The sequence below is a fragment of the Paralichthys olivaceus genome, chromosome 15, assembly GCF_024713975.1.
Source record: "Paralichthys olivaceus isolate ysfri-2021 chromosome 15, ASM2471397v2, whole genome shotgun sequence".
In the NCBI taxonomy this organism is placed as follows: Eukaryota; Metazoa; Chordata; class Actinopteri; order Pleuronectiformes; family Paralichthyidae; genus Paralichthys; species Paralichthys olivaceus.
The window spans coordinates 20,571,678-20,598,450 of NC_091107.1; the positions used below are offsets into that span (position 1 = coordinate 20,571,678).

General features: G+C 40.1%; 2 protein-coding genes across 2 annotated transcripts in view; one reads left to right on the plus strand and one right to left on the minus strand.

Annotated features, from left to right (window-relative positions):
* The first annotated feature begins 6,375 nt into the window (after positions 1-6,375).
* The window catches only part of sptbn4a (spectrin, beta, non-erythrocytic 4a), a 47,148-nt gene continuing 26,750 nt past the window's right edge, over positions 6,376-26,773 (plus strand). Inside the window, exons 1-2 of the mRNA XM_069509931.1 lie at positions 6,376-6,495; positions 11,480-11,583. Of these exons, the coding sequence (XP_069366032.1) occupies positions 11,494-11,583 (90 nt within the window). The 5' untranslated portion in view covers positions 6,376-6,495; positions 11,480-11,493. The remainder of the gene's footprint in view (positions 6,496-11,479; positions 11,584-26,773) is intronic.
* bhlha9 (basic helix-loop-helix family, member a9) lies at positions 13,704-15,588 on the minus strand. Its single transcript, XM_020085537.2, has one exon. The coding sequence runs from the start codon at positions 15,216-15,218 to the stop codon at positions 14,346-14,348; it is 873 nt and encodes a 290-aa protein (XP_019941096.1). The 5' UTR covers positions 15,219-15,588; the 3' UTR covers positions 13,704-14,345.

Consider the following 26,773-nt stretch of genomic DNA (forward strand, 5'->3'; position numbering starts at 1 on the left):
AAGAGGTATGGTTAGCTCTCTCTGACTCCACACAATCCCGTTTTTTTAACTAGCATTGACTCAATGACACTTGAGGCAATTTATCGTATAGATTTCATGCATCTCCTACACGTGTATGTGTAGCTACCTCTGAGGGAATAGCCTATAAATTGATGGACCTCCCCTTCCACTACTCTCTTTATGCACAGAGAGGGTGGCAGGTAAGGCAGTATTTGATCCAAATGGATGAAAATGTGATGTCTTAAGGAAAATGTATGGCTTCCGAGTCCGTCAGTCCATTGGGGTCTGCTGTGGTCCTTATGACCATATAGACATCCACCCATGTCCACTAGGGATTGCACAGACCCCTTTGTGGACATTCATGTGCAGCCCAAAATGTGTGACTGCGCTAACTGTTCGTGTCAACTGTGCATGCTCCAGGTGCAACCATTCCACCTTTACTGGAATGGATTGTTGGATCGGGTACGGATAGGTGGAAGGCCGACGCAGACCCTCATTTTAGTATAAATGCAACAGTGGGCATGTAAATGTGAAAAGAACGAGTACACAACTCTCAGCTGAACCCTTCAATTAGCGTTGATGTAGTCAGCTATTTTTAGATTTTTAGAGTCCTACAAAAGAGGAAAGTCTACACAGTTAATCAGAAGCCTGAACAGCAGCCCTGAAATACATCATTATAAAGCTGAAGAGACAACATAACATTTGCCTCAGTTTTATTGTGATGAGCCGTAATGTGTCGCTTCAGGTTTGTGATGTTCTTACCAGCTATTTTATGGCCACATTGCTTCCCTTCAGCAATACATTTATTGTCTTTGTTTATCTTTAACAAAAATTGGCTCAAACATCCCCATGTTTCTTTCTCCCAAGCTCTGTTGTCATTGTTAACGTGCAGTAAGTTACGAGTTCTGACCTCCTACCACTCAAATTTAGAAATACACTTCAATCGCTGATAATGAACATAAAGTATAACTGATTATATTTAAATAGGATAATACTTTCTATCAACCTGGATACTGTAAAGATGACGTATGCATGGAGGTTGTTCATAAACGTATTTCTTCATCACTTGCATTAATGAAATGAACACTAATCTCAATTTTGACACTGAGTTTAGTTTCAAACATATTTAGCAGATCAGTCTAATGACGGTTTGTGCTTATGAATCTTACTAAGTGCAGAGAGTCTAATATTTGTTTGCTGTTAAATTTCACCATCACTTTAAACACATCAAACACGTATTGAAAAATTTCTGCCGTGTTCATAGGTTCCTATCCGGCTCTGCCTCCCTGAATCATTTAGCAGTCCATCTTAATATGGATCCGTGTATTCCCAAATTCATCTTATATCTTGTTTGCACTCCTGTAATTTGACAGATTTTCAGCGCTGGCTGTCTGTTGACCTCTTTGAAACTCTCTTGCCTCACAGCGTTTCAGTTTGCTCTCATTTCAGACATTTATCAGTGTGTCACTTTGCTGACAGAGTTAATGTGCTATTTTAAGCTAGATGAAGCTTGCAGTGGCTGATAACACAGTAAATTGCCCTTGTCTTAATGAGCCAGTTATGCTCTATATTGTCAAGAACAATCTGTTATCTAGAGAGGGTTTCGGCATCCTCATTAGTGTGTTGTGCTTTGTGTAGCATTATTCAGACGGAGTATACCAACAGTGATCGGTTTTGCAGGGTACTTTTTACCTAATCTGTGCTTTACTGTCTGTAATGACCACAAGGTTAATGGATATCTCAACAACAAAACCATCCACATTCACGTTAGGTATTAGGTAACACTTGATGTGCATGCTGTTATTTAAAATGTGTTGTTATACACTTTAAAATTGTATTACTGGGGTGTACCATAAGACTAAAAGATCATTTTCACAATCAAAAAACGGCGTCTGGCCCGCTGTGAACATCTGCTTTTATTTAGTTCACTTCAGCCGTCATGTGAGGGTTATATGAGGCTAATTGCCCTCTGGGTGAGTGCTCTCCAGTTCTATGCTAATGTTCAAGCATTATAATTACCCCCCTGCTTAATGTTGAGCTGTTCAGAGGATGATGGAGGTATTGAGTGTTTGCAAGTCTACTTGTTTACTAATTTCTAAATTTTTTTAAATACTTGTGCATCCTGAAATAAATTTAAAAAAAACATCATTTACAATGAATCAATTTTCTTGGGATATTTATATTCATGTATTTCACATTTTGGAAGGGAGACTTGTTATTCTCCTTTTTTTTCACATCCTGGAGCTTGTACTCAGCAGTTCATCTAGATTGCAGCTGATCACTGACCAGCGAGGAAACAGTTTGACATTTCAGTACAATCAAGCAAGCAAAGCACATTAGTTCTGCAGCATGTACACTTTCAAAGGCAATTACAGAACAACAGAGGTGAAAGGAGTTAAGTGATGAAGCAAGAAATCTTTCCCACTGAAACATTGGTGAAGCTTGACTGTTCACTGCCTAATGTTGCCTAGTTATTAAGTAAATGTGCAGTGATTTCAGTTGCAATGCATGAGCACATCAAATGATAAAAAATAACAAAACATTTATATCACTATATGAATGGGAGAAAAAGTCCAATGGAAAAGACCTGTGTTAGTACAGTTGTGAGGTGGTTTGTTTGCCATTTCCACAGCAGACATTTAGAAATGCCACAGCAGGAAAATCACAGTTGTAATTAAATGAATGATGGGTCTGTTCCATTCAAATGTCCCAGCAAGACAATGCTAACACCTGAATGGAATTCAGCCATGAATCATGTTAACTTGCAGCTGTTTTTGACAAGTGAGGATGTCTGTTGAGAGAAAGGTCTACAAACAGACCCTCACAATGAGGCACTGAACAAGCAATTCAGAGAAATACACAGTACAATGTGGGACATAGACAGACAATCAGTTATCAGCTCCCATGTGTTGGACGAACAACAGCTCAACAAAAGGCCTTTTTCGCGAAATAAATTTTTACTTGTCACAGTAAGAAAAGTGTCAATAATAAAATGAATGATGGCAGAATTTCATTTAGCTGCTTCAGTGTCTGGGCTCTGGAATAGATCTTTTTCACAGCTGACATTTGGACTTGTTTTAGCGGGAGGCATTACTTATAGCATTAACCATGGCTCTGTTCCAGGTCAGTGTCTCAGTAAGCCTTGCCAGTAGACAGGATGCACAGCACAAGGACCTTGAACTTGCACAGCTCAAAGGAGTGCACTTGTTATTAATGGTATTAGTAACACCTGCAATTTCCACTAAAATAAGTCAAAATGTCTGCAGTGGATAAAGGGCTATATATTAAAACACCAATATAAGGGCTAGACCATATAGCCAAAATTATACCAGGATACAAATGTTTATATCAGTCGAAATCGATAAAACTTGTGATAAATGGCTAAATAAATTATTTCTTTAGAGTTTAAAGACAGATTTTTGCTCCTGTAGTGAACACTTGGTAAACAGCAAAATTTACAAAAACTTTACAAAACTGAGGTAGCTCACTTATGTGTTGTACCACCTCACTGTGTTTGCACAATGCATAAGAGATATATCGATATAATGAACCTTTATTATATTGCTGTTGGTTGTGAAACTCATTTCATTTTTATTGCTCAGCCCTAACTGACATATATATATATATATATGTATATATTAAAAAAATAGAATTACTGCCTCCAGATTCTCTGCATCCTCAACCGGTCCAACGAAGCCACCGTCACCTTTGACCATTAAATCAAAATTTGTAAGTTCTTCACAAGAGTCAAGAGTCCAAAAATGTGAAGGTCAATAGAGGCTTGACCTTTTACCTTTGACCCCAAAATCTAATTAGCTGATTCCTGAGGCCTGGAAGCATTACTGAGATTTCACCAGAATGAGACACTCAAAAATAAAGAACACAAAGGTCATGATGCAGCTAACTTAGATATATAAGAAAATGAGTTCATACTGCCCACAATAGCTCCTTGTACTTGCAATAGCAGTTGAAGTTGAACCCACACAGAGGAATTCAAATGAAGCAAATCACACACCAAGAGAAAAGCATTAAATTGCAAATCAATATTTGGAGGCTATGTGGGAAGAGTTTCTCAAATGTATTCCTATGTGGATTTCATCAAAAGGAGAAATGAAAAGCCCAAACAACACTGACAATATGTTTTGATGCTCACTCTGCAGGGCAGATCCAGAGGTAATGGAGAGCAGGAAGGTTGAGGGACTGTAAACCTGAAACTGCAAACACTTATCACTGAATAGTCCACTATATTGTTAGTGAGTAAGTTGGGGATATCGGACACAGCCTGGTCTTGGCTTATCTACATGTCCTACTTTTCCTTTGTACCTGTAAATACAACCTGAAGTAGCACTTGTCCCGTACATTGCAAGCTAACAGCTTATCTGCATCACTAAAATGCTGCTAGCCCTATTGACTCATTAATTTGTTGTCCTTCAATAACTAAAAAGCTAAGTCTTCCTTTTTCTTTTTGTGCTATTATTATCTCCCATAAAATGTGCATCGTAGCAACAAGGATTTGCATTAGAGGCAAAAAACTGGAGGTGTCAGGTCAAAAGTAGGTAAAGAAAATGAAGCAAAAAGGATAAAAGGGTGTGTAGTGTGAATACAAATGTCAGTGTAGATAATTACATCCAAAAGAATTTCATGAAAACGAATAATATCCTGTAGTTGGTGGTGTTCAGGAAAGTGCCATCCATTATCAAGCTGCTTTTCATTGTTATCCAAGTGACTTCACATTCGCTTCATGTGGCTGAGTTTACGTTAGGCTTCACTGATTGCCTCATGCAATCATGGATTAGTTCCCTATGGAGTGCAGCCCCCTCTGTGCATGTAGGCTAAGTCAAACCTCGACATTATGATGTTTAGGTTTCATTTTCCTCAACCACACAGTAAATATAAAGCCTGTTTGACTTACCTAACAAAACAAACCTAATCCATCTTCTTCTGACAGTTGGGCTTCAATTCTTTACCCAATATGATGTTTTCCCCTTCAGTAACAGGCTTTTCTTTCTGCTTCTCAGCCTCAGAAAAGGGAATTGATTAAATTGTGAGTCTCAGCTGCATAGAGTGAAAAAAAAGCAAACCTCAGTAGAAGAAAAATACAGTAAAGCCCCAGAGGCCAAGGATGGCATGTAATGTATCTTTATCTGTGACTAATGACACAACTTCTTTGGTATTCTCATTACAGCTGAGCCCTTTTGCTATCTCTCCCGCAGGACACTGATTTGAATGAGATTAAATGTGTATGAATATCTACGTTTCCCCGGAAGACATTAGCTCAGGTCCTGCATTCATTCGACCTCGGGATGTTGAAGTTCAATCAGTAATGTTAATTTTCTTTCTCTTGACCATGATGAAATGGATTCAAACAATTGGTTCGAGGGGGCTTATGGAATAACAGGAGCTGTAATTGCTTGGCGAGCTTGTGAAGGTTCCACTGGCACCTCCTTCAAACTTTCCACTCTTCAGCTCTCTACCCTCTCATCTCACACGTTCCTGCAACCCTCTCCACACACAGACTTTTTATAAACCAATTTCCGCAGAAAAAAAATCAATCCATTAGATGTGGCCTCCAAGAAGAGGAAGGGAAAATTAAATATCTACGGTGCAGCAGTGAAAGAAGCTGCTGAAATGAGCCTGTCCAATCACTTAACAAGGTGTTGTTTTATATTCCTGAGAGGTGGCTCTGTGTCAGAGTGCAGATAACCCTTTAAAAGACCAATTTACTTTTCACAATTATTTAGACCCACTCTATTAACTAAATTACCAACTTTAAGTGATCTAGCCTCTGTACTCTCTAGACTAGAGGCTACACAGCATGCCAATGAATTTACCTTCAAGTGGACATATCGGGAAAACGTCTGACCAAATAAGCTCCAACTTTAAATTGGATAAGCAAAAGTTTCTTGCAAAAAATATTCTCATAAATTCTCTAATAAACCCAACTGTTAATTAAACAAGAAAATAAACCAAGACCCCACACTGACATCTGTCAGAGCACATTATTTTCTTTTAATTTACTGAGAAAATGGAAAGTACATCATGGAAAATGCCACCAACTGACAGCAGCTCAAAATCTGTTCAGTGTGGGAGTGTATGTATTGACCTTTGAGTTAATAGGTGGTGGATTGTGGGAAAGGGTCATCTAGATGTGTTCAAGCTGTCTGTGGGAGAGGTCAGTTTGTTAAAATTGAAGTTCACCTCAGTTTGAAACATTATTATTAAGTCCCCTGTAAAGTCTGTAACCTACTGGGCTGTGTGCAGGAGGAAGAGATGTGGTCACAGAGGATTTTTTAATGGATGATCTGGACATACAGTTCAACGTTCTCATCGAAGGTGCTGTTCTTTACACAGGTGTCAGCGGATCCGAGGCACCTGAATCATGAGCGAGGGAAACGTCTGCATCTTTGACATTAATACCGTCGTTCCCACCTAGCGTCTTGACGAATGATGTCAGCGACTATCTGGAGAAATCACATCTATCCTGACATCCCTGAGGTGAGTTGAAAAAGATCTGACATAATGCTATTTTGTGTATTTTGTCTGTTTTTGTGTATCTATAAGCTGAATAGTGATTGTGAGCTTGTTGCAGTTTGTGCCCAACTCACCAACCCTGGGTCTACATACTACTATTACTATGAGTTCTTCTACCACTACTACCAATAATACTACTCATATTACCAGTATTACTACTTCTATTACTCCTACTACAACTAACACTGCTACTATAACTCCTAGTAATACTACTAATATTACTCCTATAACCCTGCTACAACTTATTTTACTACTACTATTACTCCTAGTAATACTACTAATTTTACTTCTATAACTCTACTACTACTTATTTTACTACTACTACTACCTCTAATATCACTCCTATCACTACTTCTATGTGCTACTACTACCACTACTAGTACTATTAACAATAATACTTGTTATTATTATAATCAGCAGCATCTTTGTACTAAATCTTATTGAAGCCCAGTGAACAGAGTTCAGACCGTCAGTGATATTGACAAATCTGCAGCTAATGCAGAGAGCACAGGTCAGTGTGGACAAACCACAACACATACAGACACTGCCTTCAGTATCAGTTCTACTGAGCTTCTACTCAGTGCCACCACTCGTCACAGGCCCACAGGCCGTCTCCTTCAGATATGTGACTCTCTGAGAGAAGCAGCTTTCCCACATATAGTGTGCAGACACTGTATTTTATGTTGGCCCCCAGAGCCCCACGCTCTGAGACTTGCAGACAGACCAAACACAATCAAAGAGGAAAATATCTTCACCTATTTGACAGCACATACTGTATGCAGCATAGCAATATATGCAAATGTAGGGCAGAGCAAACAGAAAACAGGCAAACAGAGAAAACACAAGGATACACATAAACACTCACAATTGGCGTCTCTATTTGCACAGCATGTCTGTATGTTTTCATTCTCAGTTATTTATATTTATAGGTGATGAACTTGGTGAAAAAGATCCTCAATTTGCCCGTGTGTGTTTTTGCCGTTCGTGTGTTGTCATATTGTTGAAGCTTTTTCTCTTCATTTACCAGTGTTTCTTCAGTCTGGACGATTCAGTTTGTCTGTTACAGCTGACTGTTTACAGCACTTTTCTCACACACTGTGAGCAGATACCGCTTTTGCTGAGAGGGCTGGACACGGAGATCTGAGCAGTTCCCATCTGTGTGCAGACATTTTGAAAGATTTTTCACACTTTGTGTTTTTGTCAGGTTCTCTGCTTCCATTTATGATGCAGGATTAATTGGAGCACGCTGTCCTCGGATGTGAGGAGGAATCGCTGGGCAAGCTGAAGGCAGCAAGAGAATGAAGGAAAATACAGAACAGTTGTGTACACACCGTTTGAAAATACATGGCCAAACATGACATTGTGCTTTCCTCACTCTCTTTGTGTGTGTGTGTGTGTGTGTGTGTGTGTGTGTGTGTGTGTGTGTGTGTGTGTGTGTGTGTGTGTGTGTGTGTGTGTGTGTGTGTGTGTGTGTGTGTTTGAGAGAGATAGAGGAATTTTAGCCAAAACAGTAAATGTCAATATTTTCTTATTTCCTATTATCTATCAACAAAATGCTCAATAGTTTTATCCCCATCCCAAATGAGATAAACAACTTCCACTGTACTGTCAGCAAACTGCAGGACACCAAACTGAGACTGTTCAAAATCCTAAACCCGAGGTCGCTGTACCTCCAATGCTGAATTCACCCCCCTCGAATCCCAGAGCCAGAGCTGCCACCCTCTATTCTCAGCTCATCCCTGTATCTCTGTAACCTCAGTGTCAGCTGAGCAGGTTATCCACGGTGGATTGGGAGATGTGTCATCTTGTCAGAGTGTCACCTTTGTGCTCTCCTGCCACAGTCTGCTGAAGCTCACCTGCACAGTTGCTGCAGTCATGTTTGAGGCAGCTCAGGTCACCAGGTCGTCGATTCCTTCATTTTCTCGTTTCACTTTTTTTTTTTCCCCATTTCCAAGTCCAAGATAATTACGTTTCATCTGTGATGACTTAATGGAGGCTGTGTGACATACACAGTGGAGAGATAATGGGGAGATGATTTTAATTTCACAAGTTCACTTCAAAGTCACTGGAGTCATTCAGTATGTTCACATGAACCTTTGAGCCTTTAATGAGCCAAATAACCATCACTTCACGAGCAAGAGCCTCACTCTTAAAAATTGCAGCCCCCCGCTGCCTTTTTCTTTATTATGTCACATTATTTCCATCTCAGCTGGTGAGAAACAGGTAATAATCCTGCTTCTTCCTTCAATTCAAAGGAACCCCTTTGAAGCTGCAGCGCTAGAACAGATTTCTTATGAGTGGAGGACAAATTGGTCCATCTTTAATTTAACGTACATGTGAAATGTCTGTGGGGATGTAGTCACAGATTAGGCAATCACTCCCACTCTTATGTTCATATCAAATGAAGAACGGGATTCAAACTGACTGGCAGGTCTTCAGGCTGTGGGAAGATCCTAAGAGAAACTCCTCACAGATACATCACATTGCATTTAGCTGATGCTTTTATCCAAAGCAACTTACAATAAGTGCACCAACCACGAGGGAACAAACATAGAACAGCCAGAGTCATGTAAGTACAATTAGTCTTCAAACTACTTGTGCTACATGTAAGTGCCATCATCATCATTTCTGCTGTCCTGATGTCAATGGGGAGCTTGTTCCACCATGTAGGAGCCAGGACAGCAGACAGTCGTGATTTTGTTGAGTGGTTAGCTCGCAGTGAGGGAGCAGCAAACCCATTGCTTGATGCAGAACGGAGTGGACGGGCTGGGGTGTAAGGTTTGACCATGTCCTGGATGTAGACTGGACCCGAACCGTTCACAGATTGGTACACAAGTATTAGTGTTTTCAAAAGGATGCAGGCAGCCAGTGGGAACCAGTGAAGGGAGCGGAGGAGCAGAGTTGTGTGAGTGAACTTGAATAGATTGAAGACCAGTCAAGCTGCTGTTTTTCTGGATGAGCTGCAGAGGTCGGATGGCAGACAGACCAGCCAGGAGGGAGTTGCAGTAGTTTAGGCATCTAGATACAAAGACGATGCTCTAAACACCAGTGGATCATACAAATGGTAAATGCTCTGTATTTTTATAGCAATTTTCCAAGCTCTTTACAGTTCAGTTTTGTCATTCAGTCATTGGAACACACATTCATGCAGTGCATTTATGTGCAGCACTTTCTCTCACACATCACTCGGTGGACACCAGTGGAGGCAATTTGGGGTTTATTCTCTTATCCAAGGACTCTTCAGCACTTTGAGGGAATGGAACCACTGACCCTCTGGAGCACAACCTGCCCCACCTACTGAGCCACAGCTGTCCACGTTGACATGCCTTGGAAGTGCTGTCTCCATTTTAAATGTCGGCGGGCCAGTTCTGTGGATCTGGACTGCCAGTGGACAGTCTGCATGGAGGACAATGGTGGAGTTCAGTATCAAAAATGAATCCACGGATTTGGTTGAAGTTGTTTCTTCCTGTTTGTTTTGTACGTGAGTTTTATTAAACACCATCAGATATCACATGTTGTTGGAGGAAGTTCAGACCAGAATTTCCATTTTTAGACAGAAGGAGAACTATCCACAGATTCTGTAAATTATATAACTTGCTCCATATCAGAGATTCTGAGCAAACAAAACCCTGAAGCCTCTGGAATGAAACAGAATGTGAATAATAGGCAGCGGTGTTGTCATACCCACTGACAGTACTGCAACATCAAATAAGCTTTGAAACCTTGAGCAGTTAAATCTCTACAGGACACGCATGCACTTGCAACCCTACCTTGTATATATCAGTATGACGGTTAAATCAGCCATTTATAATGGTATACTAAATAATTCCGCTTTTTAGTTCATTTTTTTGTCAAATTCAATGTCTTTTCCTGCTGCTGTTCCTGTTATTGACTGAGTATTGGAGCACAGGCCTCTGACTCTGGGCACCCTGAGTCGCAGAGTGTATTATCCTGTCTCCATCTAGTGTTCAGTAGTGAAACTACACGTGGCCCTGCTGAGACAAACAAATCAATAAAACAAGCTGCATCTTGTCCCATTTGTCAAGAGAAAAGAGCAGAGATAACACTTCCTGAATGGGTCAGGCAAGAGTTGTTGTTCTTTTTCTAACAAGGACAAAAGTCTTGTAAATAATGAAATACAAGGTGAATCAGTGTCAAAGAAAAACTACAAGAAAGCATGAAAGTTTTTACTTGACAACTTTTGTGAGCACCACCTCTATGTAAATGTTAAGCCTGGTATTGCTGTTTACAGTTTTCTTTTTAGGAACATAACCATGTGAATGATATTCAGTGGGATCAGCCCCTACAGACATAATGTTGAAAAGACCTATTGTATAATGAGGACAGACAATTTCTCTTAATTTCTCCCAAGATGACTGTCCAAACATTAATATTGCTGTGTATTGTAAAGTGACCTTCAGCTGAAACCTGGTGATATGCTCCTACCATGGGATTTTTCTTATTTGATAGTTGATATTGTAGAGATAAACAGGAAATGAGAGAGCACAGTAAAATACATGATTGGTTTTATTTGCCTTACACATGCTGCTGTTATTCAGTTCACATGAAAGTTGTATTGTTTTAAGTATAGTTTATCTAGTATAAATTTCATGGGTGACTCAACAGGTCTGTGAGATTTGATTTAACGTCCTGACACAGTCTCAGAAAATGTCTTCGAAACACAATATAATGTGTTTGTGCATGTTACGGGAACAAGCTTTGTCTGTCGCATCATGCCCTCTGGCTCTTCTTTCACCTTCATCAGTGATGTCATTTCAGAATAATGTGCGTATGTGTGTGTGATTGGGAAGCAGAGGGTGGATACAGTATGTAGAGCATCAACATGCACCCTCACTCTGAAGACTGACTCATCCCCATATATCAAGCGAACACACCCTCGTGTCCTGGCATCATTTCTCTCATGTTTGCTTGTTTTCTTTCCTGTCAGCTTGGCAGCAGAGGATGTCGAGGAGGCGGTACGGCCCGGAAAAAAAAGCAGAAAGATGCTTCGCTGATTGGTTCACATGTCGGAGAACTGAGGTAAATCCTCAGGTGAGTCACCATTTAATGTAAAAAATTGACCTGTTCCAGCACTTTCTGCACAAAGACGAGACAAAGCTGTGGGATTGTCACTCTGCACTGGATAATCTTTCATTGCCAAATACTTCTTGATTCCGTTTTATTTAATACATGGAAATTACAAACATATTCAGTTTGACATTGCATTACATTTTCAATCAGGTGAATCAATCAAATTTTATTTGTATAGCCTATATTCACAAATCACAATTTGTCTCATAGGGCTTAACAAGAGTACGGACACAAGTGCAATAGAGGCCTCATGTAGCTGAACACATCACAACATTACAATATTGATTAGAAGAAACATAATGGAAAGGTCTATCGAAGTTTAAAGTATTTATACATTATCAAATGTCTAATTGAGCTGGAGGGAGCAGCAATGTAATTGAGTTATTGCCAGTAATGGTAGAAAATGTGAGAAGGCAGATTGTTTATAAAGCAGTCTTGTTGTAATCATAGTCTAGGATCAGCCACCACCACGAACATGACCCACCATCACGATCCACAATCCACCACCACCACGACCCTCGATCGCTATTTTAAGCTTTCTGAAGTCAGATGATTTCATTACATTTGTGCTGATTGAGCAACTGATTAAATGTTTATAAATGTCACTGTGCAGAAATTCAAATTCACTGTGAAGCATCATTATTTTTAAATCAATTTAATTCATGCTTCAGTAGACAAACAGCTCAAATGAGAATATTTCTGTGTCCTATTTTTTTTGTGTTTGTCAGCAAAGCCAGGTTGACGGTGAAAATACTACTCAATCTTCTCTGTGCGCCAGGTTTTCTATAAAGCAACAAAGGCTCTCCTATTTATCTGATGTAGAGATTTTCCTCTTTGTGAATTCTATCGGCAGCAAGAACCAGACGGCCAGCGCAGCCTCAGTAGCGAGCTTCTATCAGCCCACTTTCACTCTCAGAGTCTCTTGAGGACCCAGACAAGTAGATAAACTGGCTGTAGTGAGTGGAGATCTGTGTTTGTGCCAAAAAGGGAGGAGAAAGAGACATGCCGTCACTGAGTGCTGTCAGCCACACTCGCTTGTGAGTCAAGGTTTTCCAATGATTCACGTCTGTGCAGAAGCTGAGCAACGGGCCCCAAGTGTAGTCACTGTCCTCCTTTTTCTTATCCTCCTCTTCCTATTATTCCACTCCTCCTCTCCATTCATCTCTTTGTCTGTGTTCGCTTTCCTTCCTGCCTGCTAATTGTTGTTGTACCACACCATTTATTTCTCCACTCAGCCTGCAGTGCTTCTCCCCGGGCCAGCTCCTTTCAGCAGCATCTCCAGGCCCTTGTTGGGAGACCTCCAGGATGTTCAAAAAAAACTCTCCCACACCCAGTAGCACCTGCGGGCCGGCGCAGCCCGACAGGGGATTTCACCGCACTGATGACGGGGCACACTCTTCCTTCCTGAGCCCACATAAATCTGTCGGTGGGCTCTGTCCTATAGTCTAATATTAAAGCTGTTTTCCATGACTTGCTGCTCTGCAGGGGAGGGAGACCTGTTGTCGACTTACATGAGCTGGTGAGGCCGGGATGAGAGGTTGTGGTTAGAATTTACTTTTCATGATTGTCCTCTGACCCTCTGGATGAGCTGAGCATTCACTAGGAGGGATCTCACTTGCTGTTGTTGCAGAGCTTTACCCATAAAAGCTAAATAAATCCAGAAATGCTAAGTGTGCATGATACACCACATGCACCTCTCATACTCTGCATAGCTCACGATTTTTTTGCCTCACATAGCAAAACCACCATCAGTCTTGTCTTTCTAGCTGTCGGCCCACGCTTATATTTTACTGTGTGTAAATAGCACCTTGACTTTTTTCCTTCCAGAACAATGACAAGAATGGACTTGTAAGGACATTTTTCTAATGAGTGAAGGACCTCTGTCATCTCTTACCCCCGAGAGGTTGAGGCTTCTGACCTTAGGCTATAATCAAACATATAGACATGCACACACAGACACGCATGCACACATAGACATGCATTCTCGCACTCGCACACATGCCACAACAACGTGTCGTGTTATGTGGAAGACCCGAGAACCAAATAAATGAAACTTTTTTCATGAAATGAAACAAGAATGATCTCATTTTAACATTTAATTCTGAAGTTTAGAAAATGATGTACAAGCTCTTTACAATTTTACAAACACTGGGTCCACAGATCCACAGAGACTTTTTATACAAACAGAGAATAAATACATTTACAAATGTTGAACTTTGGGCTGTAATCAGAATCACTTTTCTTTAGGATCCACTTTCCACCACTGTGTAGGAACAGTTACAGTATACCACAGCAAATGTAGCCTGTTGTGTTCCATTTTTGTCGATCAGTCAGCTTATTGCTCTCATGGTTTCACACATTAAGTAAAATAATGTTCAGTAATTCAGCAATTTTGCAGCTTTAACAACTAGAACACAATTCTGGGGGTTTATTATCCACAGCAGATTGTACAACATTCTTTGAGTTGAACATTTTGAAATGCAAGGTTAAAATACTTTTGTTAGTGTTTACAACATTCTGCAGTCTAGATTGCCATTGCACTTTTATTTCTGTCTGTCAGTAACATTTAGATGACTCGACAATAAGAGATTGTTCTTACTACACTGAGGTGATTGCAACAGCAGAAAGCACAAAAACCTCATGTCACGTTTCTCCCTGAGGTGGTTTCACAGTCCACTGGTGTCGTCAGCGGTCGTCAGGGCTCACAGTGGTGGATGTACCTGTTACAGTATGTCAGCGCACAGAGACAGGCTGTGCTCCATCTCTGACTTGTAGCTCGCCTGCCATGGAAGCCCCAGAGCAGGAGGCGGCTCCACAAAATTGTCCACATATCCCTGTTTGCAGGAGGCCCACATCCCCGGCTGGTACCCCAACCCCTCGCCCACCTGAGGGTACCGCAGAGGACTGGGCGGATGGTTGTGGGGGCTGCTGCAGTGTCCATGTGAGGCGTAAAGCTGTCCCTCAGTGGGATAACAAGGATAGTGTGGTGACGGAGGACACGATGACACCGTGTTGTCCATGTAGACATGTGGCTCCGTGGGCAGCCTGTGCACGTGAGGCCCTTGTTGTGGCTGCATCTGGTGAGAGATGGACGTGTGCCAGGGGATGTAACTCTGATGCTCTAGACGAGGAACCGATACCCTGGTTTGGTCTGGTCGAGATACCCCCGTCCCAGCTGCCCCCACTGTGGCCCTGTTGCACTCCCGGTGGCTGCAGGGCTTGCTGGGAGGGTTGGAGTTCAGGAACACTGAGAGAGCAGAGATGCGGTTGATGGCCCTCTGCAGCGTGGCGATCTTTGAGAGCCGCTTGCCATTGAGGTCATGGTTCAGAGCAACACGCAGGGCATTGAAGGCCTGGTTGTAGTCCATGATGCGTTTTCGCTCACGGACATTGGCAGCCATTCTTCGAGCTTTTGAGCGCACCGGTCGATTGCGCTTCTTGGTCTGGCTTTCCTCCAGGTCACTCGGGCTGCTGACTGAGCTCTCGCTGTCTTGGAAAGACGCCTTGGGACTCCCCTCGTCCTCTCCTTCTCCCAGAACACCAAGCTCCAGCTCCTCCTCAGAGAATTCTGATCCTTCAACACTGCTGCAGCTCATTCTGTCGATATCACTGACGAATAGACAAGTCTGACGAAAGTCTGGGCACTTGTAGCTGAACCGTCTGTGTTTGCAGCCTGCGAGTGCTCCCTGAGTATTTGTCTTTGTGGGGCTGTCGGTATTCGCTGCTGTGCCGACAGCCCAGGTATTCTCCTCCTCTGACTCCTCTGCTGCCTTGTGATTACTTGTACCTCGACAAGACAGGTTGGCCTGCTTTTAAAAGCTCTTGAAGTCACATGGCACAGTCACCTTTGAGGAATGGTGCACTCTCTCTCTCTCTCTCTCCCACTGCAGGTTTATGGGCGCCCTCCAGGCAAATGGCACTGTCACCTCCTCCTCCTACTCTGACTCTCCCTCACATCTCTTACAGGATCTTACAGAACAGTTTCAACACTGCACATCAGTGTAAAAACAGAATCTAATTATTTGGAAAAACAGCTCATTTTACACTTCCTCTAACAGTTTTATAAATAATTTGATGTGTCTGTTTTGCAACTCCAGTGAGTTGGGGAGTCAACATTGCTCAATTTTCTGTTATTGTGAAGAACAACACTTAAAGGTCCAGTGTGTAAGATTAAGGTGAAAGGGAACTATTGGCAGAAATGTAATGTAGAATAATCCTCATGATGTTTTCACTCGTTAGTTTCATCTAAATTGTATGAACTGTAGTTTTCTTCACCCCAGAAAAGACCCTTTATATTTAAATACTTTATATTTACATGGAGGGACCCTCTCTACGGAGGCCGCCATGTTTTTAACATTAGTCCAGACTGGACAAACTAAACACCTTTTGAGTTTTTATGAAAATTGAAGCTACCACAGGTTCTTTTTCATGTTTGGAAGGAGAGGGTGAGGTGAGGGGTGTTCAGCTGCAACATGCAACTTCAACACTATGTCACAAAACTCTACACACTGAACCTTTAACCTGAATGACCACCAACACTCTATCTCTGTCCATCTACATCTCTTTCTTTTTATCATTATCTATGACGGGTTATTTGTCTACATCTGTCTTCCATGAATGTTCGTCTCAGGGACATTTGTGACCAACTCCATTTTCCAAGTGGCCTGATCCATTAAGCACATTTCCCCTTTTCTCAGGTGCAGGACGAGAGGAACCTCCTTATCCACCGTAGGTTAGATTTGTCCTTGCAATTAGCTGTCTCTAGAGTGGCGATTCTCTCCTGTCTGTCCGTCTCTCTCTGCTCAGGTTTAAGGGCCATGTAATTTAGAATAGCTTCCCTGGAACCCGTCCCCATAAATCAGGCCTGGGCAGCACCTGAGGACAAGAGTAGAACGAGCCTTCGACTTCAAAGAGAGGGAAAAACAAGGGCAAAAATTTTACAATTAGAGCCTGCAATTACTGCAGGCTTGACTATCGATCTTTCGTAGTGAAGACGTGTTGACTTTTTCTTTTTCCAAATGTTTTTTTAAATAAAGAAAATGCTTTTAAATAATATTTTATTCATTACTCGGTAAGTTGATGAGTTACATGTAATTTTCTAAACAAATACTCACCAGATGCAGAATATAAATAGACGATCCTGTGTTTTATTAACACATCTTTAGACAACATGGTCTGGCATTTAATACTGCAGCTGCAGGAGAAACCTATAACCACATGCAGGATCTCTGTATCAGATATGTAGACAGTGAAAGGTGATTGCACTGACCTTTAGCCAGGCTTCTGGCCAAGTGCAACGGGTCAGGTAACTAAAGGGTAGGACCTCAGACAGTGAACTGGGGGTCGTTGAGAAGCATTGCTTCCTTCCTGCCCTCTTCGTTTTATTATGCGTGTTGCGGCTCAGAGACGCCAACCTTTAAAGCAATTACAGCCCAGAGTTTCAGTTCTAAAAGCACAGCTAATGATTTGAAGTGGGAAAATTCAGTCTGGTCTTTTTACTGTTGTGTCCAGAGAATCAACTTAGACCTGGATTATTCACTCATTATAAAGTTTTCCATTTGTATACCTCCAAGTGTATTGTCATATAAATAAAGATAAATGCTACGATTCATCCTGAGGTTTTGCACAATTTATTATTGCTACAAGTATATTGCAAAATACTCTCTATGACACTGAATAAACCAGATCGATTTTATACAATGTTAATAACAAATAACAATTATTCCTTTATTAGAATTTAAAGACCCGGATCTAAAAGCCATTCATATGAAAAAGTTGCAAATGTTTGTGTTTTCTAAATTCGCATTTGACACTAAATCAAATGAAATTTGTCACAAGCCTACTGATCCCTTCTATTTAATAATCACTACTAGTAATGTTCACAACCTGAATATGATGCAGTTTTTATTTGTGTCATTGGTTAAAGCAGTTTAAGCACAAGATGATGTTAAAGCATTGACTTAATTTCTGTCTTTTTTGTTTTGCAATGAACCGATGGACCATTCCTGGGCCGTTGTAAAGTAGCCTCTTAATTGCCACACCTTTGAAATAACCCTGCTGATCTACTGCATACCTTTATAGCTTCAACTGTTTGAAATGTTCAGTGCCGACTGCTCCGCTCCGAGGAGTATGCAGGCTCTATCACATGCTGTGATTTATGGCTTCACAAACATGTCAGATTTACTGCTGTGGTGTAAAGAGCATGAAGACTACAGCCTCGGACTCTCCCAGTCCATTCATTTTTGACAGGTGACAAGACACCAGTAATTATCAGCCGCCAGGAATAAATCACTAGATTTTATCACGCTGCTCGCCGTGCCCTTGATGGAATAACCATTTTCAAGCAAGGGGAACCTGTCCAATGCCCCTGAACCTTAGATTTGTAAATCTCCTGCTCTAGCCCCCATAATGACTGGTTGTTAGTCGTTTGTTATTAGAGGTCTGTGTGCCAAACATTATAGATATTTCCAAAGGGGTAGTTAGGGGTAATAAGTGAGTAAGGTCCGGGTTCGCTAACCTTGGCTTTGCAGTGGTATGTTAATGCATGTTTTTGGTGTCTGTCATGGAATTTTCTCACCTTAATAAAAAGCCTCCAGTCAAAAAAAAGAAAGGGTTGCACTTATCTCTGTCCCTCCACTATTTGTCACAACACAATCCCTTAGGAATAGTTAATGTCTGAAAAATCAATGTTATCAAGTGTAAACTGCCGGTCTGTGGCCTTTCATGGCAGTTATGCTATTTGTCATAGTCTAATCGCTTTTATTGCAAAATTACTGCATTGCCGTCTCTGTGAGGGACGGGATTTACATGGAGCATTAATTATTTTCAGGACCAAAGTTTTCCATGTTCCAGTAATGTCAGAGTAAGTAAAACAACATGATCCAGTTTACTTGATAGTAGTTTACTCATGTTTTTTTTGTTTTTTGGTGCAAGGATAACTATTCAGTGCCAGGAAGTAAAAAAATGTTTTCCCGAACTAAAGACGTGTCACATTGTAAAACTAGTCTCCCTCAATTCATTCAGATTTCTACTCAGGTGAAAGTAAAATTATATCAGACAAATGAAGTTGCATCAGAGTAAAACTACATGTCATGCAGAATTGTCCTTTCATTACAGTATATATTTATTTAGTGGGATTGTATTACAGATACAGTGACATGTAGGCAGCATTTGAACAGTACAGCTGGTTAAAATGACTTCTAATACATTTTTATCACTGCTGGATATTTGAATGTGTAATTATGCATCATGTTGGTGATGTTACAAGTAAAATCTTAATTGTAAAATTAACGAGTATAGTAAGTAGTAGTGCACCTTAGGAAACCACATTTAAATTCAGTAGATTTTTATTTGGATTTGCATTCAATTGCACACACTCATAAATATCAGTTTCTTAAGAGTGCCTGATTTTTTTCTCTCCTTGGGCCATCGCCCACACCCCCACAAGACTTTCCTAGAAACAAACAACCAAACATACAGATGAAAACTCGCCCTCCTTGGCGGGTGGGCTGTGGCCTTTACCGTCGCCGACGAGCAACTCAGCCGCTCAGTCCATCTTTCATTTTTTATCTTTGCTGTCAGAACCGAATGCTGCTGACATGTCTGATAGTTTCAAAGCATCCAGTGAAGGAGACTCTCAGGCCTCCCTGAGTCACATACTCTTCCTGAACAAAGTGAGACATGAAGTCTTAAAGAAACATTTGAACATTTGACAAAAGAAAAAAAAAAGATCGGAGTTATAGTCGGGTTCAGTATGAGCTGTTCTACTCCTCCGTCAGCAGACGTACTTGGGTGAGACACGCTTCTTGAATTTTGGTGACATGGTGAGAGAGTGTCTACATTAGAGATCTCATCCAACCTGTTCAAAACAAACTTTGCTGAGAGCAATCCATACTGACACAACAAATGTGAATCATTCTGTCTGAAATTACTGGCACTTACGTGTAGCTGGCTGCTGTCAGAGTGCACGGCAGCTATAAAATCTCTGTTGTTGACTTGAAACGATGCCCCAGGTACTATAGCAGGCACAGCCCAGCATCGAAAGTGTTATTCACACAATATCTGTCACAGCGTTGGCTATTAATCACAGAGCTGTGTTGAGGTGTTTTCTCCAACATTAGAGACGTTTCCAGGGCTGTATAAAAAAGTCAAAACGATGGTTGTTAAGAGGAGGAAGAGCATACCTTGATTAAGGCCTATAAATCCTGCAGGTTGTCATCATCTTTCATCGATCGCTTCATCATACCAGGATACATTTGCCAGAAAAAAGACACAATTTAACATTTGAATTCATTTTTTTTTATTATTCACATGAATTCATTTATATTTATTATACAAATTAATATTTCTTGATATGTACATATATTTTGTTTGAGGTTAACCCTTCCTTTATAATGATAGTGACCAACTGATTAATGAGACATGTTTTTTCAGTCAGGTCATAAAGGTGGGCTGATTGCTGTGTGGGGGAAAAACAGCACTTAATGTTTGGGTCACTAGAAAATCCTGTGCTCTCTAATTTAGCCATAAGCAGAACATACTGTAACCTCTGCTGTTAGTGATTTACACCTTGTAACAAAACCATGCAAATCTGTCAGTACTGATGTCATGACATGTCTAACAGTTTCCTCCGCATAGGAATGTCAGTACACTTCCTCCCCTGCCCTAAATACTTGAATCACAATATGAATCACTGGTTTTTACAGGAAAGCATTTACTGTAGAATCATATGAGCTGAAAAACCGAAGGCACTGCTGAGAAAGACCTGTATTTATTGCACGGTGCAGTGGGAAGGCATTAAACTGTTAAATCATGTTTTACTATGTGCCATGCAAGCGCTGAGGTTAATGTACGACATGACAAAAAATATGCATAGAGTTGGAAAAAAGAGAATCCTTAAAGGCAGCGCTGTATGTTCATCGTGCATTCCTTCTAAAGAGAAGTCAGTCATTACTTGGGGTTGTCATTAAAGGGTCCATTTGGAGTGTTGGAACATGTGGTCAAGGTTAACTGTCCGTAGGCTAGTTCCCACACAACCCACAGCAGTTAAAGTGAAGCCCTCTGACCACAGCAGTGGTAACAAAGCATCACACCAATACTCTGGTTAAATGGCTCTAATATGTTTACAGCACCCCCCTAAAGTGATGTGCGTGAAATGTTTGTCCTGGGAATAGAGATCGATTGAAAGGTGCTAGAAGTCCATGGTTTTATTTTTAATTATACGTGATCTGTAAAATAAGTTAAAAAATACATCTGAATAGGACCATCGAACAGCTGGCTGGTTGACTGGGAGCATATTTGTTTAAGGACAAAGGAAAGTTACAATCAACTGAAGGGGTTTTGTCATTACGGGGCTGATAATTGCAGCTTTGTGTTTCGGGTCAATTATAACCTTGTCCTGCCTCTGGCCATCAACCACTCTCACAGCAGAAAAAAGATCCCACACATACTATAGGTTTTTATGCTCATTGAATAAGAATGAATGTTTTAAAGGTCAGTTTCAAAAGTGAGGATTGATTGGATTTATTAAAACAAGAACAGCTTGTTTCATATTAGCACCTGACTTGTTTAAATTAAATTGTTAAATTGTTTTAAGACTGACTTGTTTCAAATGTAATTTAAATTCCTCTGCAACACAACACTGAAACACCGGCATTTATCTTGTTGTGCATGTTGCAATTATCCCTTCAACTATCACAGAAACACTGGTAGTTACCCAAGAATAATTTGTCAAGTATTTCTGTTTGACTATGGTTGATGTCAATCCAAGAGACTGATCTCATTTCCAAAGCTTTCACTCTGCTACTGCTGCACACAACCTTAGAGAGTATGATACTTTAAACAAGACAGAAAATGTCAAATAGCTCCTAAATAATTGTCAGCTGTACAAATCCTGACTAAAGTTATTAAACCATCAAACATTTACCATTTTTACAGTGTCACTGTTATTATGATGCAGTTACATGTAGAACTCCGACTCCACCTTGGAAGACAATAGATTGATACATCAGTGACAGGAATAAGAAGGCCTCTCTCTCATAGGTGTCATACTATTAAAGGCAGGGAAAGAGAACTGTTGTAGAAATGTTGCCCTCTAGTGGTAATAAGATTACACACAAGTACTAAGGCTGCTTCAGATTGGTTATTTAAATGCAGTTGATTTGGGCTGTTTTTTAGAAAAACTGCAAAAATGTTGATGTCATTTAACAAGAAAACCTGAGCAAAATTCTTATTTGCTGAACCATAAGTGGCTGTGCATGGTGAACATTTTGAAAAAGGTTTTCATGTTTTGGGATTTTTTTTTTTCCGTATTGGCTTCAGATATTTTAGTAAATAATATAATTGTAATCTGAAACTAAAACAAAAATGCCAACAGAAGTGATTAAAAACAGGATAGGGGAAAGTATGTCCACTGAACAGTAGCAATGACAGTCATGATGAAAACTAGCAGAGCGATATACATGGCATACAGTCTCATTGGTACGTACAGCAAAACAATAATTTACTGAGTAGTTGACCTACAGACGATTCTAAAGCTTGGCATCACTTTGAAAGTAGACACATTACACAGTGAATGACAGAATTACTGTAGAGGGAGCCAAAATTCAATTTGACAATAGCACTGAAGGACACCAGCAACTCTAGGATGCATGAACCTGTACAGCAGTCTTTATCTATGTGAGGAAAGGAACATTTTAAATTCTTGCCAAGTGGAGGCGCTACGATGAAAGGATTAAAAGGTGACCCAAAACAAACAGAGCTACCTCTGTTCAGTGTGTAATTTATTCCCAGAATTTAATATAAGAAGTGCACTCAGAGACACAGAGAGCACAAACCTCCAAGGACCAACAGACCCAAATGAAACCACATTTAAACTCACTTTAATTTCAACTTTTTGTTTGGAACTGCTCCAAATTTCCCACACTTAAAGATATCATATCCCTGAACACGGCTATTTAATTCATCAAGATCCATAAAATATTATCTGAGAAATAAACAAAAAGGTTGCAAGACTTCCTTTTTTGCTATTTTAAATAGACTGAAAAAAAATCCTGGATTCGCCCCTGATCTGGAGTCTCACCAAAATTGAATGGGTTCTGTTCTGACCCATACCACATTCATTCAGGAGGTTTCATGCTAATCCATCCAGTAGTTTGTGTGCAGTCCTGCTAAATATCAAACAGATGATATAGATTGGCAAAAAAATTGTGAGAGCAATCTTCTAAATTCTATATGTGCAGCCACAAGACAAGTTAACCCAGGCACTGTAAAATCTTCAGCTTGCTCTGCTGCTGTCACACCACTAGGAGGACTAGTGATGCAACCTAATTTACAGTGACGAGTAACTTTATTCAATTGCTCATGTATTAATAAGATAAATAATTTTATATACATACCTGAAAAGACATGAAGTCTGTTTTTTAACCAGTACTTTGTCTTTGTCTGTATTTGACAGTGGAGATATCAACTGGGGAAAATGATGATGAGAATCTGCCAGAGCAGCAGATGACCAGAGTTTAAAAATGTATTTATATGATATATTAACTTATCCAACAGGCATTTTAAAATGACTATTTAACTGTTATTTCTGTCATTAGGATATGCTTACAGTGATGTTTTGATAGGGTCTGATCTGAGGAATAGATGAGTTAATGTATATAATTAAATGTATTTCTCAAGCCTTTTGATGTTCATGTAATGTCAATGGTTGAAAATGGCATGATTATAATATGAGAATACAGTTTTCACAGAGAAATGCTTTCGTTTGAAGGTATTAGATTTGTGATCGTGAAGATTTAGACTTGTGTTTATTTTCCTAATGAAGGGGGGAGGGTCTGGGAGGGTGACGGCCAGTAAGAGTGAGATACTTTCTCTACAGTTGTCAGTTGAGAAGGAAACAGGGAACCTGATGGAAACATGTCGTCCCAGTGTAGAGTTTCTCCCTCATGAAGTCCAGGTTTGAAAGATTTCTAACACAGACATATGTATACTATAGATGCTGATACATAGTATTTTCAAAAAAATGAACATCTCCACTCCCTCATATTACCTTTTTGGAACTTTATTCATGCAAATATAAAATAATGCAAATGTGACATTAACTGGCAGCATCTTGAGGGCGTGAAAATGGAGGGACAAGCCAAAAAAGGTTGAAGGATATTGTCATAATGTGTGAGGACAGGAGGTAGATACACTCTATTCCCTGTAGGTGGTGTGAGTAGACTGTATTTGCTTTCTGTTACTCTGAAGACATTGTTATTTAGAGGATGAATGGGAAACTAGTAGAAATAATGCATTAACTATAAATATCATATCGGCATAAATAACATCTAGCAGCCAGACTTCTAACCAAATACAAAAAGGAGAGAGCACATTACTGCCACTTTACCTACACTTGTAATTGTTGTCAATTTTATAATTGATGATAAGATTTTATTTTTGACTGTTTTTTGACCTGTTCTGGAAAAACACATTGTAAACACAACCATTCTCACAGTCTCGGCTGAGCATCGAGGGTGACTGGGCCTTTTCTACTGGAGTCCCCATGAGAACCTTTTTGTCTCCTTTACAAAGACTTTCTCCTGGTTCTTATTTTATAGATTATTTCAATCATTATAAAGTGATATGTTAAATATTCATATATGATTTATTTCTCTTATTATTATATTTCCGCCCCAACGTTGCATAATCTTCAAACCTTTTTTTTAAAGTCTATTATTTGTACTTTATTGTCTATTATTTTTACTATTTTAACTGATATTCCTTAATAATAACTTTAATTAATATTCATTTTGATTCTATATCAAGTTGCTATACATACTGACACACACACACTTATGCAAGAAACGTCCATCTGATGGTCAGGTTGTACATCCTTCCAAACATTTAGATCCCAGCATGATAAAGCAAATGCAGTGTAGTCTATGCATGACCCTTCCAGCTTTTATTTACTTATTGTTTTAGTGCAAATGATCCATCCATTATCTTTACTGCTCATCCTGAAAAGGTCGAGAGCTGGAGCCAGTTGTTATCGGGAGATAAGCAAGGTACATAGAGACAAACAACCATTCACTCTCACATTCATATCTACACGAAATTTAGAGTCTCCGTTTAACCTAACCCCAATCTGAATGTCTTTGGACTGTGAAGCAGGAAGCAACAATAATGTTTGTGAACACAGCATCGTGGTCTCATTAGCTAACCCCTGTTACTCTGCTTATTTCCTGTTCATTTTATAAATTACGTGTCTACTCTTGCTGTTTGTTCCCTGTCTTTGTCATTTTCCCAGTCTCCTCACCACCACCTTTTGTGTTTATGCCTTGTCTACACATACTGCAAATATTTATTCGAACAGATATTTTCCTCTCCATCCACACAACCTTCATTTTCACAAAAATATCTCCATATAGATGAGAAAACAAAAACAAGCATGCCGGGCCAGTAGGTGGCAGTAAAGTCTACATCAACCATCTGTCAAATGCTAGAGAAGAACGCTGTGGTCCAATTAATGTTGGACAAGGCCTCGCTGGCAATGTGGTGCAGTGATGCTAGATTTAGCTGCAAACTTTGACTCACAACTAGCAGTAATAACCAAAGGCAGAGAAACTGCCATCCTTTCCCAAACGCTCTGTTTGACATGTACACAGAAATATACAGGAACAGGAGTTTCTGAAAGTCTGCACTTTGCAAGGTATTTGAAGAAAATCTCTTTCAGTGACTTAAAATGTTTATGTGTGGACGAGAGGCCCAAATGTGGAGGAAACAGTTCATTTGTCAACTTTTTCATTATATAGTGTAGTTAATCAACTATTTTGTAATGTAGATTTTACAGTGGAAAATGAGTGCACTACAAAACTGTCCCGAGGCACACCGAAAATGTAACGTACGGAAGCCTACATCGATTGAGTCAGACCATCATGCATTGCAGCTTGTACTGTCAGAGGCATTGAGAGAGGCTTGAAAGAGAGACGGAGAGTTATGTTTTTTTGTTTCTGACTCTTCAACCTGCTGGATGCAATAGTTAAAGAGGTGTCTGCACACTTTTAATTGTGTACACAACATCTCATAACATCACAATGATAACGTTAGCTGCTAGCTAATGTGATTTTCCTCTTGATTTCTCACCCGTTTGGTGTTTGTGGTGATAATGAAGGCGTTGCATGACATGTAACATAATTTCTCTAAAAGCAAACATGTATTTTGTCTCACATGTGATGAAGATGCTATGATGTCCCTCTGCTGTTTTTTTATGCAACAGAAATAATCGTAAACATCCTGTTCATAATTTTTATCTGTGTATCTTCCAAATAATGTCCAAAAGGTATCAACACTTGTGCACTTGTGTCCTGGCTAGTCCTCCATGTCGCAAACACTATAGAAACATAATGGGCGAGTGAGTGGACCAATCTGAACACTGCCCCAGTGTTTCCCCTCACTGGGTGTCAGCTTGTCTCTTCTGTTCCCCTGTGTTACCTCAGGCCTCTGCTTACGTTTCCCACAGACTTTTGAATATGGATTATCAGCTTTGTATCCTGTTCTCCATCTGGCTGCCTCCTGAGTACCTGTAAGTTCCTCTGCTCCATCAGCCTGTATTTGTGTGTCTGCATTCAGGTCCAGATAGGCTCACTGAACTTATCACTAAACACACTGGGTTTTGGCCGGTATTTACAGTTATGAGCAAATGAGCAAAAAAAAAAACAGATCTAGTTGGTTTTGATAGGAACTGATCAATGCCACCCGCTGTGAAGATGACATTCATAAAAACAAAGCAAGAAGTGTCTCATGCAATGTTGTTTAATGTATAATGTCATGACAAAGTGCTATCTAGTATAATAATTGATATTTTTTATTATAAACCAAAGAGGGATTTAAATCCTTGACTAAATGTGAAATACACAACCAGCCTGAACAACAGAACTTGGTGTGTGGTAGTGCTCTCTGCCTGTACTCATGAAACTTTAATCCTCTCTGGATGCTATGATGACTCCATTTCAAAAAAATTGGTGTTTTCAAAAAAAAAAAAAAAAAAAATCCGATGCTGCAGCAAAAAACACGATCAAAAATATGAGCCGAATACAGAGCGAACATTTTGATGACATGAAGCTGTTGTATGTGATTGAATGGAAATGTATCAGCTAAAACACACAGCGCA

Excerpts from the sequence above, each read along its gene's own strand:
- bhlha9 (XM_020085537.2), bottom strand. The coding sequence starts at position 15,218 with ATGAGCTGCAGCAGTGTTGAAGGATCAGAATTCTCTGAGGAGGAGCTG.